General features: G+C 44.9%; 1 protein-coding gene across 1 annotated transcript in view; it reads right to left on the bottom strand.

The window, feature by feature from the left end:
- TXNRD1 (thioredoxin reductase 1) overlaps positions 1 to 13,127 on the bottom strand; it is a 75,829-nt gene extending 62,702 nt beyond the window's left edge. The window contains exon 1 of the mRNA XM_029601517.1: positions 13,081 to 13,127. Within this exon, the coding sequence (XP_029457377.1) occupies positions 13,081 to 13,120 (40 nt within the window). The 5' untranslated portion in view covers positions 13,121 to 13,127. The remainder of the gene's footprint in view (positions 1 to 13,080) is intronic.
- Positions 13,128 to 17,114: the final 3,987 nt, after the last annotated feature.

Genomic DNA, 17,114 nt, shown 5'->3' with positions numbered 1-17,114 from the left:
TGTTAATTTAGGTATTTATTTTTCGGCTAATTAGGGGTTTTTTGTGGGTAGGAAAAGTCAATGTATATCGTGTTTTCACAGCACAGATACTATGGTTGGGTACATTTTCTGGTTGAATCAAATACATTTGCGCAGCTGAAGAGTTATTAGCATGGAAAAGGGACAAATACAAAGTGGAGGCCCAGGGTACACAAAGGAGAGAATACTAGGGGGAAGAGGTGTTTTTCTGGTGTTAATCTAATAAATACCTATTTTACTTTTTTCGCATTGGGGGTGTTTTATCGGGGTTTATCGGTTAAAACCTAAAATCAGAAGCCCTAATTATGAGACCTCCAAATTATGGTCAAACAAAAAAGTGAGGACTATGGTTTTTACCAATAAGAGATTGTATTTTTTAGTGTACAGAACTGGAGATGAACTGAAGGTTAGTTTAAGAGTTATACATTGTTAATGTTAATTTAACTCTTGTGACAAAAATTATAAGTTATATGTTCTGAACAGTGGATGTATCCTACTATAATGCTGGTTAAATAATACTGATTACAATCTTGACTTACAGGGCCAACAGCTGGAATAAAAAATGGCCATTAGATTTAAAACAAAATGCTTATTACAAACTAACATGTCTACATGTCTGGTTACATGTCTAGCTATTGTTTAGCCTGTTACACAAAATATCACACTATTTATTGTTTATGGTTTATGGTGATACCAGTCTCCCAGTTTTTGTTGTTCCAAGTTAATATTCCTTGTTCAATGTACTAGCATTCTTACATGCATGTTAATGTTAAAATGTAAACCAAATTGATTTGTAACTTTGCTACATGAATTTCGGTATATAAAAATGCTAAATAAATAAATAAATAAATAACATGGTTTTGGCATCCAATAGTACAATATTCACATTCTTACAAAGCATAATGCATTCTCTCTCTGTATATCTCTATATACAAACACACACACATATATATATCACAAGTCAGTATATAATCTCCTGGTCACGTGGCTACCACCTTGTCGTGGGAATGGATGTGATGGACAATAAGCTCCAGATACTATAAAGAAAGCTGGAAATAATCAGTAAACATCTGGCATGGTAGGAAGTGAACAGGATTTTCCTCACACTATTAAAGTTAATATCCACTAATAACAAGCTACTGCATGTGTTAAATTACCAGGGATTATTTTTAAAAATAGAAACACTCCCTATATGAATTTCATTTACTTAGCAGTCAATTAGGTACATTTCCTGATCAAGTCCAAGCAGAGAATGTTTCCGGTGCACTGTTTACGGTTATACGAGACACGCCCTTGGACAAACTGCCAGACACAAGATGACAAAGCAAAACAAAATGAATACTGTCTGCATATGCTGTCTTGAAAACAATACAATGGAAGAATTGGTTCCTTATTTCAAATAATATATCTAAAATGGGATATTTAAACTACCCGAAGATGGATCATTAGGGTGCTTTGCCACTAATTTGCTGTATCTGCCATGTCAGTGGTTCTCAGCCTGTGCACTGAGCCCAAAAGTGGGTCATAGAAGAAATCTAAATGGGCCGCATGACAAATGTCCATTAGAATAACTGGGAGAATACCACAGGAGGGCAGTCAGATGGTTAGTAAAAGTGAATTTTTTAAAAGCCAAATTATTGTTTCTGGTTATGTTGCTATTTGTAAATCAAGCTTAAACACAAAAATGAATAAGCACCCAAAAACATTTTTTTTACATTAAATAATTTAGTCCACTGTTGAAGAGGGACAATCATACATAGAAAAACTCTGAGGACAATACCTTTAGAGAAAACTATTATACTTTGTAGTCAGTCTCTTATTTTTAAGACTCCAACTACTATGATACCCACATGTGTTCACAAAAATTGTTTAACTGATTTCATTGAATGAATTTGATATTAATAATTAGGAACCTTTATTTTCTGTTTTTATTTTGTTTTTCCTGGGAATTTCAGTACAAGAACAAAAAAAAAATCAATGGAAAAATGACTTTTCCACTGATATTTCTCCTGTGTATTATAACAAAATCATTTTTCTACTGATTTTTTTTAATCACATTAAAATTCCCAGGAAAAATACTCTAAAACCTGAAAACAAAGGTCCCTATTAATAATGCACTCTTAAGTGTCACTTCCCTTATTGAAAAGGATCTCGGATCGCTATCTGTAAATCTGCAAAGAAATAAAAGGCTCTATTTTTTAGCGTTTTGCCACAGGCCTAGAATGTAAGAAAGCCTTTTATGAAAATAGAGTCTGTAATTGTGCGCTGACTGTTTAGAGAAGGAACTGCTGTGTGATCAGAGCCCCTTCATCTGTTCGTCACCACCCACCCACTGATGAGCAGCGCAGCTCTGACAGAACCACTCTGCTCCACAAATTGACGAGTGGCACAAGCTATTTCTAATGCAAGGATCTTACCTACCATTCCCTCTGTGGCCGGCGGCCACACAGCTTATAGGGAAGTAAACTGAAGGGTTTGATTTTGAGGCTGTTGCGGTGATGATGTCCTCACTGATCTCAATTGGGTCTCCCCTGATTTTCCTTCAGTTGCCATGGTAACATACTGTGTCACAAATTCAGCTTTATGACTGCAGTACAGTGTAAACTGGAGAATAGAATGTGGTCTTTGAAGGCAAAAACCTTTTGTTTAGATATCTTGAACAATTAGAAAAACAGTAATTCTACCTCCTCCCCCCCGAAAATAAAAACAATTAATGCACAGAAGGTAAGATACTGTACATGTAAGTCTGAGATGCAAGGTACTCCTCTGGTCCTATTTTAAAGAAGTATTTCAGCCGAGCCAGCAAATAAATATGCAGTCAATGGCCTATAGAATCTCCAAACAGTGCTACCCAGCTAAGCTTTCCCAAGTGCAGGAACCATCCAGATTTCCTCAGAGTTATCATAAAGTTGACTGAACCAGCTCCATGTCACATGAGACAGTCTAAGTGAGTTCTGGTTTTACCCATCTGCAACTATGAAATTTGCTAAGGATAACAAAGCTATATATAGATGCACTGGGGAAAACCAAGATTGCCTCATCATGTCCATGAAGACATGAGCTTATGTCAACATCCTGGAACAAGGAAAATTAGGTGCCTTTTGCAGTATGGCCCAATTCCAAACCTGTTTATTGTTAACAACTGATTCAACTTTTTCCGCACACAGCAGAAAGTTTGATCTAAGCTCTCCTTCCTGTGCTAGTGTGACTTCTTATAAACTTGGTGTTTGGTTTGAATGGGCTAGAATGAGAAATTAAACTTTATGTGATATTGAGAAGACACACATCCACACTGACCACTGCTGAACTGTTATGGGATATTTATTTACACAGCACAGTCCAAAGGGCTGGAAATATTTGATAAATTTTGTAGCTAAATGAATGAAAATATAGGAGGCAGCAAGATTGTCAGACTATATGAAATTCAGGAGAAATCATCAATGAAATCTATTCATAGATTAATAAGCATTTTTAAAGTGCTCTCTATCTATATTAATCAATAATACAAGTCAACTAACAGAAAACAAAAATGCTATCTTCAAAAATGACTAGTTTCCCCCTTGTATCAGAAATGCAGACCTGTCATTAAACATGGAAAAAGGAATTAATTATCCTACAGGATATAGTCTAGGATTGTCCGATACAGTTCATTGTCCCTTGGAACACCAATCTGAAAGTATTTTTACCTTCATCCTTTCTAACTGCCAGCTGATTAAATAAATAAATGCTATGATCCTTTTCAGGAGGGTCCTGGTTACAAAAAGTGGTGTCTTTATTAAAAAGATATGTTCCTTTCCTTCAACTTTTTCCAGACAACCAACTACTGCATCTTGAATGGTTTCCTTATTTCTAACTTTAATTCATTGTCTCTAATTTTAAGAGATGATTTCATTTTAGCCTTGGTTTGCTTCAGAGATTATTTAATCTTTTTCTTCAGTGCCTGCCTACTCTCAGTTGATTGCAGGTCACTGATCACTTCAGGAGGGTAGAAGGAAAAGATAGTTGAGATCAGCCTATAGGATCCTACCGAGCCACCTTATCTGATGCCTGACTGGCTGGCTGAGGTATCTGAAATCATCCCCAATCAATCAGCATGAATTAAAGAAACCAGAACATTCTAATGATGCTCAACAGTCACACCTGGACAAATGAATGGTAGCTCTGCTGGCCAATCAATCACAGATTTCAGGAAGTGGGAGTTTTCTTCAGCTTCTAAGTTTTTCAGTGAAACCAAACCTGACTCCCTGGCTTAGAAGAGCAATGTATGAAATTTTTCCCAAGAGGTCTCACATTCCTCTACTGGTTAAAGGATGGTACCATGGTAGGTGCCTTTTGGCTTTTATATTTTCTTTCCTCTTTTTACTCACCCAACTGAACAATTAACCATTGCCTGATAAAGAGGACAGCCATCACTTTTCAGAAAGCTTCTGTGCTCTGCTGCCTGGAGTTTGAGAGGCACTCTGTCAGCAAGCAAGGCTCTGCTTTCTCCTCTCTGCTACCAACCAGCCTTCACTGCAGCCTTGGAGGACAGAAGAAGCAAAGCACCTCCTTGCTTTGCCACCACAGCTCTCCTCTGTCTTACTTCCCTTTGCAAAGTGAGAAGGATCTGGTTATGGGGGCAAATAAAGGTTCAGGCTGCTATAATGTAAGGCCCTCCAAAAACTAAGGGGACAATACAATAATCTGAGCATTAAAACACTGTGTGCCGGTTTCCAGTGCACATTTTTAATGCTCAAAGTTAATTTTTTTTCAGCTCCCGATGCAATAAACTAATGATATGCTAATGCATCGGAAGTTAAAAACACGTAAAAACTGTAAAATATGCATTCGGCATAAGCCAAATGCACATTTTAACGCAGGGAGGGGGGAGCTGCCTCAAAAAATGGGGGCAGCTGCACTGCCACATGGATAAATACCAACTTATCTGGCTATATGGCAGCGGGAAGCAGCTGCCAGATAAATCCGTACTTATCTATCTGGCTTGGGTCACTGCTGTGTAGCTGGATAAGAAAATTGGTTCTTACCTGATAATTTTCATTCCTGTAGTACCATGGATCAGTCCAGACTCCTGGGTTTTGCCACCCCTCCAGCAGATGGAGACAGAGAAAGTTCTGACAGACTCTGCCATATATACCTGGGTGCCACCCACAGTCTGCCAGTATTACTCAATGTCAAAGCAGCATGGCCGAACAAACTAACTATATAAAGGAACCATAAACTGAACCGGATCACTAACCCCACACGTGACCCTAACCCATGAAAAACAGGGTAACCAAGACTGATCTGCAGACCAGAATAAATGAACACCAAACGAGCGGACTCTCCCTTATATCTATGCATCAACTGTCGCAGTGTCAAGAAGGGCGGGACTCTGGACTGATCCGTGGTACTACAGGAACGAAATTTATCAGGTAAGAACCAATTTTCTTTTCCCTGTACGTACCCGGATCAGTCCAGACTCCTGGGATGTACCAGAGCTCACCTACCTGGGATGGGATCTGGAGAGGCCCGCTCGCAGCACACCTGCATCGAAACTGCGCGCATCCAGAGCCTGAACATCCAGGCAGTAATGCCTTGTAAAGGTATGCAATGATTTCCATGTGGCTGCCCTGCAAATCTCCTGCAGAGAAATCTGCTGGCATTCTGCCCAGGAAGCTGCCTGAGATCTTGTCGAATGTGCCCGAAGTCCGACTGGCAAGGACTTACCTTTACTAAATATGCAGAATTTATCGCCTCCTTCAGCCACCGGGCAATCGCGGTTTTGGATGCCATATTACCTCTCTTTGGACCACTCCAGAGTACAAAGAGGTGATCCGAAACATGAAAGCTATTAGTTGCTTCAAGATAACCCAGTAGAGCCCAGCGAACATCTAACTTCCGTAAATCCTTAGCAAACGGATCTGACCTATCCAGATTAGAGAAGGCCGGGAGCTCCACAGACTGATTCAAATGAAAGAAGGAAACTATCTTTGGGAGAAAGGAGGGAACCGTCTGCAGAGACACACCAGAATCCGAAATCCTTAAGAACGGCTCCCTGCACGATAAAGCTTGAAGCTTGGACAACCTCCAAGCAGAGGAAATCGCCACCAAAAACACCACTTTCAATGTTAGATCTTTCAATGTTGCCCCTTGTAAAGGCTCAAAAGGCACCGAACACAAAGCCCTAAGGACTAAGTTGAGATTCCAGGAAGGACATGGCGAACTCACTGGAGGCCGCAAATGTTTCACCCCTTGCAAGAAGCGAGAGACATCAGGATGCGCCTCCAACGCTGTCCCCTGAATGGAACCACTCAAGGAGCCAAGAGCCACCATCTGCACCTTCAAGGAACTACAGGACAAGTGTTGCATCTGTCAGTCTCAGACTGCTTCGACCTTTGTGCCTCACCTTTCTCTCTGCTCTCCCCACTAGCCTTGGGAAGATGGCTACCGCCGCGTCTGCATGCCGCTCTCTACGGTGTCCCCGGAACGGCTATGGCAAAGCCTCACGCCATGTTTCTCCTAAGGGCCTCCTAGGGTGCGCGCGTGCACGCCACCCACGTCTTTATACATGTCATGGCGGGAACCTCGGGGGCGTCCCCCCTCAAGTGACATCTCACCATTCGGGTATTAAGCCTGCCCTTGTTTGCTAGCAAATCTAGTTAGCAAGGATCGTGAATGGATGGAAAGCCTCCGGTCTGAGATACTCTGCTACTTCCTTGCTGCCACTGGAAGCTCTCTCTGCCCTTCGGAGTATTTCTCTAACCTGGGTACCGCTCCTTGGGGGCCCTTTGCTTTCTTTCAGGTGCCTATCTGGGATCAGGTACTTGCTCCTCGAGGGCCTGCTCTCCCTGGCTCGGTGCCTGTATTCAACTACTTTTGCCTCCTGGGATCTCCACCTATACAGCTACCAACTAATGGGCTGATACAGTACAGTGCGCTCTGATGAAGCGCACTGTTAACCCTCTACTGGACGCGCATTTTCGACGCGCTAGCGTTACCCCTTATTCAATAAGGGGCCGAAAATGCGCGACCAACCCCCCGAACCTAATAGCGCCTGCAACATACAAATGAATGTTGATGGCCCTAATAGGTATTCCCGCACGATTCAGAAAACAAAATGTGCAGCCAAGCCGCACATTTTGCTTTCAGAAATTAGCGCCTACCCAAAGGTAGGCGCTAATTTCTTCGGGCACCGGGAAAGTGCACAGAAAAGCAGTAAAAACTGCTTTTCTGTGCACCCTCCAACTTAACATCATGGCGATATTAAGTCGGAGGTCCCGCAGCTCACAGATCGAAAACCAGACGCTCAATTTTACCGGCGTCCGGTTTCTGAACTCGTGGCTGTCAGCGGGCTCGAGAACCGACGCCGGCAAAATTGAGCGTTGGCTGTCAAACCCGCTGACAGCCGCCGCTCCGGTCCAAAAGGAGGCGCTAGGGATGCGCTAATGTCCCTAGCATCTCCTTTTGCTTGTTTTTACTGCCGGGCCTAATATGCATAGTGAATTGCATGCACAGGAGAGTAGCCTGGGCATTCGCCCACTCTCCCGCGGACTTTACTGTATCGGCCCACTAGTGAGTAATCTAACATCTCAGTCTGTCTTATCTACAGCTCTGCTGCACTGGGAACCTGCATCCGGATCTCCCTATACTATCTCTGTGAGACAGGTCCCCTCTGCCGAGGGTCCCTGGACTGCTACCTCTGGATCACCTCACTACTGCCACCTCTGGTGGTATACATCAGGTGTATAATAAAAGACAAATCTCTGTGTTTGTGCGTCTCGAGTATAGCCTAGTACTGAGATTCCTCGCAGAGCTCTTCCTCTTCGGATGGTCATCCCCACAGTACCCAAGAATCCACTCAAACACCTCAAAATCATAACACTTAGCTAAACCTGCTTGTAGGAAACCCAAGATGTCAGAAATGGATGCACGAGTGGGCAAAATCCTCTGGTCTACACACCAAGACTCAAAGACCTTTCAGACGCGGATGTAAGAGAGAGAGGTAGAGGTCTTTGTTGAACGCAACAGCGTAGCCACCACAGCATCGGAATAACCTTTGCCTTTTAGACGCCACCTCTCAAAAGCCATGCCGCTAGACAGAAGTGATCAGCCTGGTCGAAACAGACGGGTCCCTGATGAAGAAGGTTCAGAAGATATGGAAACCTCAGGGGATCCTCCACTGCTAGGTTGACTAGATCCGCAAACCATGGACGCCGCGGCCACTCAGGAGCCACTAAGATCACGTCAGCCGAATGCCTCTCTATCCGTTTGAGCACCTTGCCTATTAGAGGCCAAGGAGGAAACACGTACAGCAGAACAGTTGCCGGCCATGGCAGGACCAGAGCATCTACTCCTTCTGTTCCTGTGTCTCTGTGACGGGCAAAGAAGCACGGAGCCTTGCCATTTTTGAATGTCGCCATGAGATCCATGCACGGAGTGCCCCATCTGTCGCAGATGAGCTGAAAGGCCTTGTCCGCCAACTCCCATTCTCCTGGATCGAGAAGATGGCGACTTAGAAAATCCACGTGAACGTTGTCGACTCCGGAAATGTGAGATGCTGCTATGCTGATCAGATTCTGTTCCGCCCACACGATTAACAACCGAGCCTCCACCGCCACTTGTTGGCTCTTTGTTCCTCCCTGGCGATTGATGTGTGCCACCGTGGTCGCATTGTCGGACAGCACCCTGACCGATTTCCCTCTGATAAGCAGGAGGAAGGCCTCCAACGCCAACGCCTCTGGTTTCCAGGCGATTGATGGACCATCGAGATTCTTCCGGAGACCAACATCCCTGCACTGACTTCCGGAGACAAACTGCACCCCAGCCGGAGAGACTGGCATCCGTAGTTACCACCATCCAATCTGGGAGAACCAAGGGAATCCCCCGATTCAAATTGTCCGAAAGGAGCCACCAATCCAGACTGGCGCGAGCGGACTCAGTCAGCGGCAGTAGCTGATGGAAGTGTTCGGAAACCGGATTCCAGCGGGAAAGTAAGGCTGACTGTAAAGGACGCATGTGAGCAAATGCCCATGTAACCAGTTCCAGGGTGGAGGTCATGAAACCTAGAACCTGTAAGTAATCCCAGTCTTTCAAAGAGTGCTTGGACAGTAAGAGCTGCACCTGACCTTGCAATTTGGCAATGCAGTCGGACGTTAGGAAAACTCTCCCTTGGCTTGTGTCGAACAAGGCACCCAAAAACGCCAATGACTGGGAAGGTGCCAGATGACTTTTGGAGAAGTTGACCACCCATCCAAGATCCTTCAGTACTTGCAGTACCCGCTATATTGCTGCCTGGCAAAGCGATTCCGACTTCGCACGAATCAGCCAATCATCCAAGTATGGATGGACCAACAATCCCTCTCTCTGCAGCTGAGCCGCCACCACCACCATTATCTCGGTGAATGTCCTGGGTGCTGTAGCAAGACCAAAGGGTAGCGCCTGAAACTGATAATGCTGACCTAGGATGGAAAATCTCAGGAACTTCTGATGATCCGGCCGGATCCCGATGTGCAGATACGCCTCTGTCAAATCCAGAGAGGCGAGAAACTCTCCCGGCCTCACTGAGGCAATGATGGACCTCAACGTCTCCATCCGGAAACGAGGTATCTGCAAACACCTGTTGACTTGCTTTAAGTCGAGAATTGGTCTGAAGGATCCTTCTTTCTTTGGCACGATGAAGTAAATGGAGTAGCGGCCTCTCCGTTGAGCAGAAAGTGGAACCGGGACAATAGCGCCAAGCTCGATCAAGCGCTGCAGCGTCTGTTTTACCGCCCAATGCTTTGTGGTATATCCGCATGGGGAGACCAGAAACTGAGGGCGAGGCTGGCAAACAAAATCTAAAGTGTAGCCGTGTTTTATCACAGAAAGAACCCACTGGTCTGCTGTGATTTTGGCCCATTCCTCGTAGAACAGAGACAATCTGCCTCCTACTATTGGAACCGAGGAATGGACCTTATTCTCTCCCAGAGACTAGATCATATCTTCAAGTTCTTTTCCAAACAACAGCTTGCCCTTAAATGGTAATGAGCCCAGTCAAGACTTCGAGGAAGCATCCGCTGACCAGTTCCGTAACCATAATAACCTATGGGCCGAAACCGCAGACACCATAGACCTGGCCGGTGTTTGTAAAAGATCATACAGGGAATCTGCACTATAAGCAACCACTGACTCAAGGTGTCCCACTTGACGAGCTTCGTCCTCAGAGGGAGATTCATTCGCCTGTAGCTGCTGTACCCAGCGAAGGCCAGTTCCCAACCCAAAATTGCTACACATTGCCGCTCGGACACCAAGTGCAGAGACCTAAAAAATCTTTTTAAGCAACAATTCCAGCTTACGATCCTGTAGATCCTTCAGGGCCATTGCCCCTGTGACTGGGATTGTGGTCTTTTTTGTCACCGCCAAAATTGTGACGTCCACCTTGGGAACATGAAGAACCTCCAACGCCTCCTCAGGGAGGATAAAGTTTGTCCGTAGCCTTTGTGACTTTCAATCCCAAATCTGGGGTGTCCCATTCCCTAAAGAGGAGGTCCATGGCCAAAAAATGGAAGGGAAAAGAGGTAGGTGGACCACTCAGGCCCAATAACACAGGATCCATCGATCTCAAGCGAGACTCTTCCTGAGGAGCATCTATTCCCAATTCCTCCAAAATGGAGGGAATGAGCGGAACCAGTTCCTCTTTTCGGAACAGACGAACCATGTGCAGCACTCTGCTGCTGGTCCCCTCTCCCTCTACCCCCCTCGGAGGCTGGGACTGCAAATCCTGCCCATCTGGATCTGCTGCATCTGAAGATGTGTCCAGTCAACCTGCGGCACCCTGGTCCGTAAGGGGCATTTCTCCCTAGGAGCCCCCACGGACCCCAGAGAAGCAGCCCTCTTCTGAGCCTTGGGAGGAGGATCCAAAGGCTCCAGACCCAGAATAGCACGTTTCTTGCTGGCTTTCCTGGCCTTAAAAGCCTTATGCATAACCAAAACAAACTCAGAAGAAAAGGAGGAGGCAGAGTCCTCTGAATCTGAATCGGGATCTTCTCCCTGTGCCAGTGAATCATCCTGCACAAAGGAACGCGGTCTTGGAGCCGGCCGCTGTGGGGAAAGCTGCGGTGGGATATTCCCCTCCCCCACCGTGATCTGTGCTGCCGACGAAAAGGCACCCAAAATGGCGCCGTTTCCCGTGCTCAGTGGGAAAGGACAGGGGGGAGGGACTGGCAGCTCTCTGACTGCCAGAGCCATCGATCAACCCCAAATCAGACACACACACACACCCCCCCCGGTGCCCGCTGAGGATCCCTTGCCACCAGGGAGGCAGGCAGAACAGTCTGTCTCGGGACAGGCGAGCCCGACTGGAGCCGCACGTGCGGCATCGGCACAGAAAAATGAAAGATCCCCTTCAACCCTTGAAATTAAGTCAAAAATGAAAACCGGCCATAAGTAAATACCGGCGCGCACACAGTCGTGGCAAAGATAAAGAGTGAGAAAATATTTAACTTTTTTTTTTTTTTAAATTAAACTTGCCGGCCTGCCATGGTCCTTGGTTGGTTCTGCTGGGGTGAGTGATCCGGGCTCCCCGGTGTCACCCCAGGGACTGCTGCACAGGCGAAAGGGCTCTCAACCCCTGCTGCAGCTGCCTCTCACCAGGGGGGATAGTCCCCTCAGGACTTGCCGACCCCCTGGGAGGCTGAAGTGCACTCTCCGGCAATCTTTCAATCTCCTGATCTCTTGCTCTTTTCTATTTTTTTTTTTTTTTTTTGTAAAATAAAAGCTTTATAATGTTAGAAACCGAAAAGAACCTAACCTAACCTAGTCCAGACTGTGAGTTAGGCACCCCTATCATCTGCTGGAGACAGAGTAATACTGGCAGACTGTGGGTGGCACCCAGGTATATATGGTAGAGTCTGTCAGAACTTTCTCTGTCTCCATCTGCTGGAGGGGAGGCAAAACCCAGGAGTCTGGACTGATCTGGATACGTACAGGGAAAAAGTATTTACTCGGCTATGTAGTAGTGACTGCACCAGATAGCTGGATAAGTACCAATGTATCCAGCTATCTGGCAACTGCTTCCCACTTCCAGATAGATGGATAAGTCAGTATTTATCTGGCTAAGTGGTGGTGGTGACTGCTGCCACATACCTGCCCGGACATTTTTTCCCCTTTTTATTTTTTCTATAGCGCTGGAAACTTAACTCCAGCGGGTGTTAAATTTCCAGTGCTATAGAAGGTGCGCTGGTCTGGTGCAGTCTCTCTGCATCGTGAAGTAATATTTGGTGCCCTCATATTCATGGGATTTCCATGCAAAAGCTCTAAGTATTACTCTCCTTGAGGTACGCACATTTTCTGCATGCGAAACTCCTTCCTGCATCAGGAGTAAGTTTTGCCTGCAGAAAAGGTGCACATTGGCGCCCTGTTCCTCACATGGGTTTCCATAGTAACAGGAAGCCCCTGCAGGAGGAGGGGGTGGAGTGCCACAGGGCCTGTGACTGCCCTATAGCTGGCAGGTGTACCTGTGTTAAATTTACTTTCCTGAGTGCTGCTGCTACAGGCCTGAGGCCACTATACAGGACAAATGGTATCACAATGCAGAGCTGAAAAGGGATGCCCAGGCAAGTTAGGATCTGGGCATAGGCAAACCTGGGGGCATAGGAGGGAGGAGAAGACCCCCCCCTCCTACTTCTGATGACTTCTGACCTCCCCTCCCCCACTGCCCATGGCTGCATGCTGTTTAAATTCAGCCCTGGGGGCCACCACATTGGCAGCAGCCACCTTCCTTTCCTTCCCGAGTCTGAAGAAACCACCTCCTCGGTGTGCCCAGGCCCAATGGTCCCAACAGATGGACCAGTTCAAATTTCTTTGAGTTTAACTTAGCAATAAGATTGCATAAAGAGTCTATGCAAAAACTAGTCATTAGGACAAGAAACAAGGAAGCCAGCATTTATAAACAGCTGAGTAGAAAACACCGAAGAACAACACAGAAAGGAAACACGTACAAAAAAAAATACATGCAGGCACAAAACAAAACAGAGAGTTATTTCCGGTCTGTCGTCATCTTTATTTGCACACAAGAATTTCATGCCTGGAAAAAAAAAGCCTTACCTTGCTGGTCTAGTTCAAGGGTGAAATAGGGCACGCCCATTGCAGTAAACAAGTCCTTCACCTACATCAAATAGAGTGGATGAATAATTTCAATTATATGTCTAGATATGTAAAGCTTTTCTTTCTTCTTTTTTTCATTATTTTTGAAAAACAATAGAGGAGAAGCTGAGCAGGGAGGATGTAGATTTCCTCCTGCTTAGGCAGATATGAAAGATGACTTAGCTGTTGCTCTCTCAAGCAATAGGAGTCAGGAAGGGGGGTGCTGAGGCGAAATCATTTTTCCAAGAGCCTCATCATCTCTTCAGCATGATTGCACACTAATATATTGGGCCTGACTTATTTGTAAAAGGGTTTCCTCGTTGGTGTAACATGAGGCAAAACTTTTTATATGTCAGGCTCTCTATTTGAAGGGACCACTCTTGATTTGTTTGTGTTGCTTATACATTTGCCTACTATTGTGTTGTCTGAAATTGTTGTTGTCTGTGTTTGGTAGACCTTATTTTAACTTAAGGATATTAATCTGACTTGCCACATTAAAAAGGGGTGGAGGGAGGGGGGGGGGTGTTTATGTTTATTCAGTTCTTATTATACCATCATCAGAGCTGAAGCCCATGGAGCTTCCAGAGGGAAACCTTGCTAACCCGGCTCCACACTGTACTACAGTGCTGCTTGGAAAACCCTTCCCTCAAGACATATTTTGTACAACGTTTGAGCAGGAATCTGGGAAAGGAGCTGATTTTCTTGGTCCTGCATCTTGTCATCAAAATTCTTTATTTTTTTTCTGTTGCTTAATTTGAAACTTAAAAGAAAATATGAAAACTTTTTTGATTTGTTTGAAGAGAGCAAAACATTTCTCTCTCTTCTCAGATACTTCTGTGATGAAACATGAACCATGGAATATTTTCGGAGCATCTCACACACCTTATTCAGTGTCATAGTTTTTTTTTTTTATGTCATCATATAGTTACAGTGTCTGGTCTGTGTATATTTTTTTCCACGGCGTGATTTAGTTTTATTTAAAATTTTGGGTTTTTATTTTGGATTTAAAGTTTTTTTGGCACATAACAACAAATTAACTTTCAAAACATGACAAAATACCAACAAACCAAAAAGCACATTGGGAACTTTCTCTTCTTGTGCTCCAGCAGAGACATAGGAAACGGAAATCCCTCAGACAAAAACCAATGAGAAGCCCCATGCATGTGGCATTTTGTCCATTTTGTAAATCTGAACTGGAATCCCCAAATGCTAAGTCTCTTTTTTTAGGGGTTGGAGGGAGAGGCGCAGGAGGAGATGTTATTGACTAGACAAATGACCTTACTATTAGAAACACAAAAAGATTCCAGAAAATTCCCTCACTGCATACAGAAACCCATCAGCTAATTGGACACACAGAGAAAAACAAGGGCATTCAGCGTCTGACAGAGACCTAGCTTGCTGAATTCTTTATATGTAGATTTTAAAAGGAGCTGGGAGTAGTTTTTATGGAAGAGCAGTATGCCAGGTTGTTTAAAAAATATGTTCTTTAATGTAACTCTTCATGAGCTCCAATATAAATTATTGATGCGTTATTATATCTCTCAACGCAGAGCATTTGTTATGAAAATCTCCAGTTCAGATCGATGTAATAAATGTCACCCTGTCACTGGAACATTAGGTTATTCCTTTAGGGACTGCCCAATAATTCTTACCTATTGGCAATTAGTAGTACACTATATTTTCACAATAATTGGAGTTATGTTATCTCTGGAAGCCACAATCCTCCTCTTTGATCATTTTCAAGGCATTGCTTTTAATAAGAACTCATTACGAGTTTTTCTCTGCTAATTTTTATTTCTTGCCGCTAAGAAATGAGAAGTGTCAAGGGGGGTGGGGGGGATGGTTGGGGTGGGGGAGTCATTGTTCATTGTTGGTTTATTGTCGATTGATTGTGCTGGGCACTGAGTAGGATACATCAGTGATCCAGCATTTTGTTGTATTTTTATTGCTGAAAACAAATAAAAAAGATCTGACCACACATGTAGATTTTAACCCAGAACATTACTGTACCTTGGTGCAATGACTGCATGTTGTCTTACTGAACACCATGATAGGGTTCATGTCGATGTAGGACAGCACTTCTAACTTCAGGTCATTTTTCTGACTTTTTCTAGTGGACTCAATGCCCTTTCCAGTGCAGGAGGAAGGAACAGATTTCTCAGTTTTCTTTCCTTCTTGTATCACATCATGACGGTTTTCTCTTACTGTTAAAAATGCAAACAGAACAACGCCCTGTTATTATGGAGAAGTGAAGACTTATTACCTGTATGTGCTACCGTTAGTAATGGGGAACCTTTCTGAACGCAAGAGTTGTAAAGCGTCAAACATCTAGAGTTGCCAGGTTGGTAGGTGCCAGTGTCAGTAGGACTTCATTCATTCTCAGGTGAGAATTAGGCCTGTTGGGTACCGGTAGAACTGTGAGTGCCACTTGGGATATTCATGTCAAAGATTTATTTTTTACTTACAGTTTGAGGGTGATATATTAGCCCTTTTGTAATAGAAGCTGCTGGGGTCAGCAGAGATGTGATGCGGTGGCAATCAGGCCGCATCAGTGACAAGAAAGGTCTACAGCCCCCCAAAAAAGTTTGCAATATCGGCAGAGGCATAGCAAGAGGGGGAAGGGGGGGGGGGGCCAAGGCTCCCAGGTGCCAAGCTGTAAGAGCCACCTGGAATGGGAAGGGAAGGTGATTATGCCTGGGTAGTGGGGAAGGGAAGAGGTAAGAGGTAAGGCAATTATGCCAGGGGGTGGTTGAGAAGAGAAGATGATTGTAGCATGGGTTGCATTTACGGAATCCCTACTGTGAAGTGTGAATGTCACCTCATGCCATTGCTCATCCCCCTTCCCAACCCATATCTCACACTCTCCCCAACCCTTCTAGTCCTCATTTTTTCACTCCTTTTTCCCACCTATTTCCTATTTCCCCTTTTATCTTTCACTCACTCCCTAGAACCCCCATTTCCACCTTCCCCAGCTCTCAGCTACTCTTCTCTGCCTCTTATCCCCTCATTAGGCTAATTTACTTTTGTCCCTCATCCGTCCTCCTCCAGTCCCTTTCTTCTTACTCTCCACCCAGCCACCTCCTTCCCAGCCACATTTCTAATGTTTCTCATCCATTTCATAGACCCATCCCTTTCCACTAGCTCCCAAGCCTTCTCCAGATCCTTTTCACTTTATCTCGACTGATCTACAATGATTAACCCTTCTCACATCCACAGTTCCATCTCATATCTCTCCGCCTATCTAATGCACCCCCACTCTTCCCCTGCCACCCAACTGCCAAGTCCCTATTTTACCCATTCATCCAAAAGACCCTGCTCTCCCCATCTCAAAATCTCCTGTCTCCCCAACCATTTTCTGAGTCTTCACTCTGTCCAAATATCCCCCACACATGATCTCTGTTCCCCCTTTCCTCAATATGAAAGTTCTCAATGCTTGCCCACCATCACCACCACCAAATCTGAGTATCCCCCTTTCAATCACCCCTCTCTGAGTCTCCACCTCCCTGTTCACCCAATTCTCACTTTCTCTCCATTCCCCACCCATCCCCCCCCCAATTCCCTGTTCTCCCTCCCATCCTCAAATCCATATTCTCTGGAGTCCCTGCATTCCCTTCCGTCCTCCCTTGGAGCTTTAAATTTGTTCTTTTAGATACTCTGCCCCATTCTCCCTGCACCTCCCTCCTGCATGCTGTGTCTGGCTCTTGCATCCCACTCCAGTGATTCTTCCTTCTGTAGTGCTGACATTTCAAGCCGGCACTCGCCAGGTTGTCTGGTCAGCTTTTTAGATCTTGTGGGTCTGTGTGATTCAAAAAGTTGCTGAGTGAACCACGTGGGTGGAGACCAGACATGTTGTTGCAGTAAAAGAAAAAAAATCCAGGATTGGATTATAAGTGCCAGACTGAGTACAGGAGGTGCTGGGAGAAAAAGGCAGGAACAGAGCAGCTGAAAAACAAGTTTATAGCTCCAAGGGGGAACCTGGAGGGGATGGAGAGATT

Source organism: Rhinatrema bivittatum, chromosome 4 (assembly GCF_901001135.1).
Source record: "Rhinatrema bivittatum chromosome 4, aRhiBiv1.1, whole genome shotgun sequence".
In the NCBI taxonomy this organism is placed as follows: domain Eukaryota; kingdom Metazoa; phylum Chordata; class Amphibia; order Gymnophiona; family Rhinatrematidae; genus Rhinatrema; species Rhinatrema bivittatum.
Note: the sequence above shows the minus strand (reverse complement) of the source record. Positions and strands in the feature narration are given on the sequence as shown.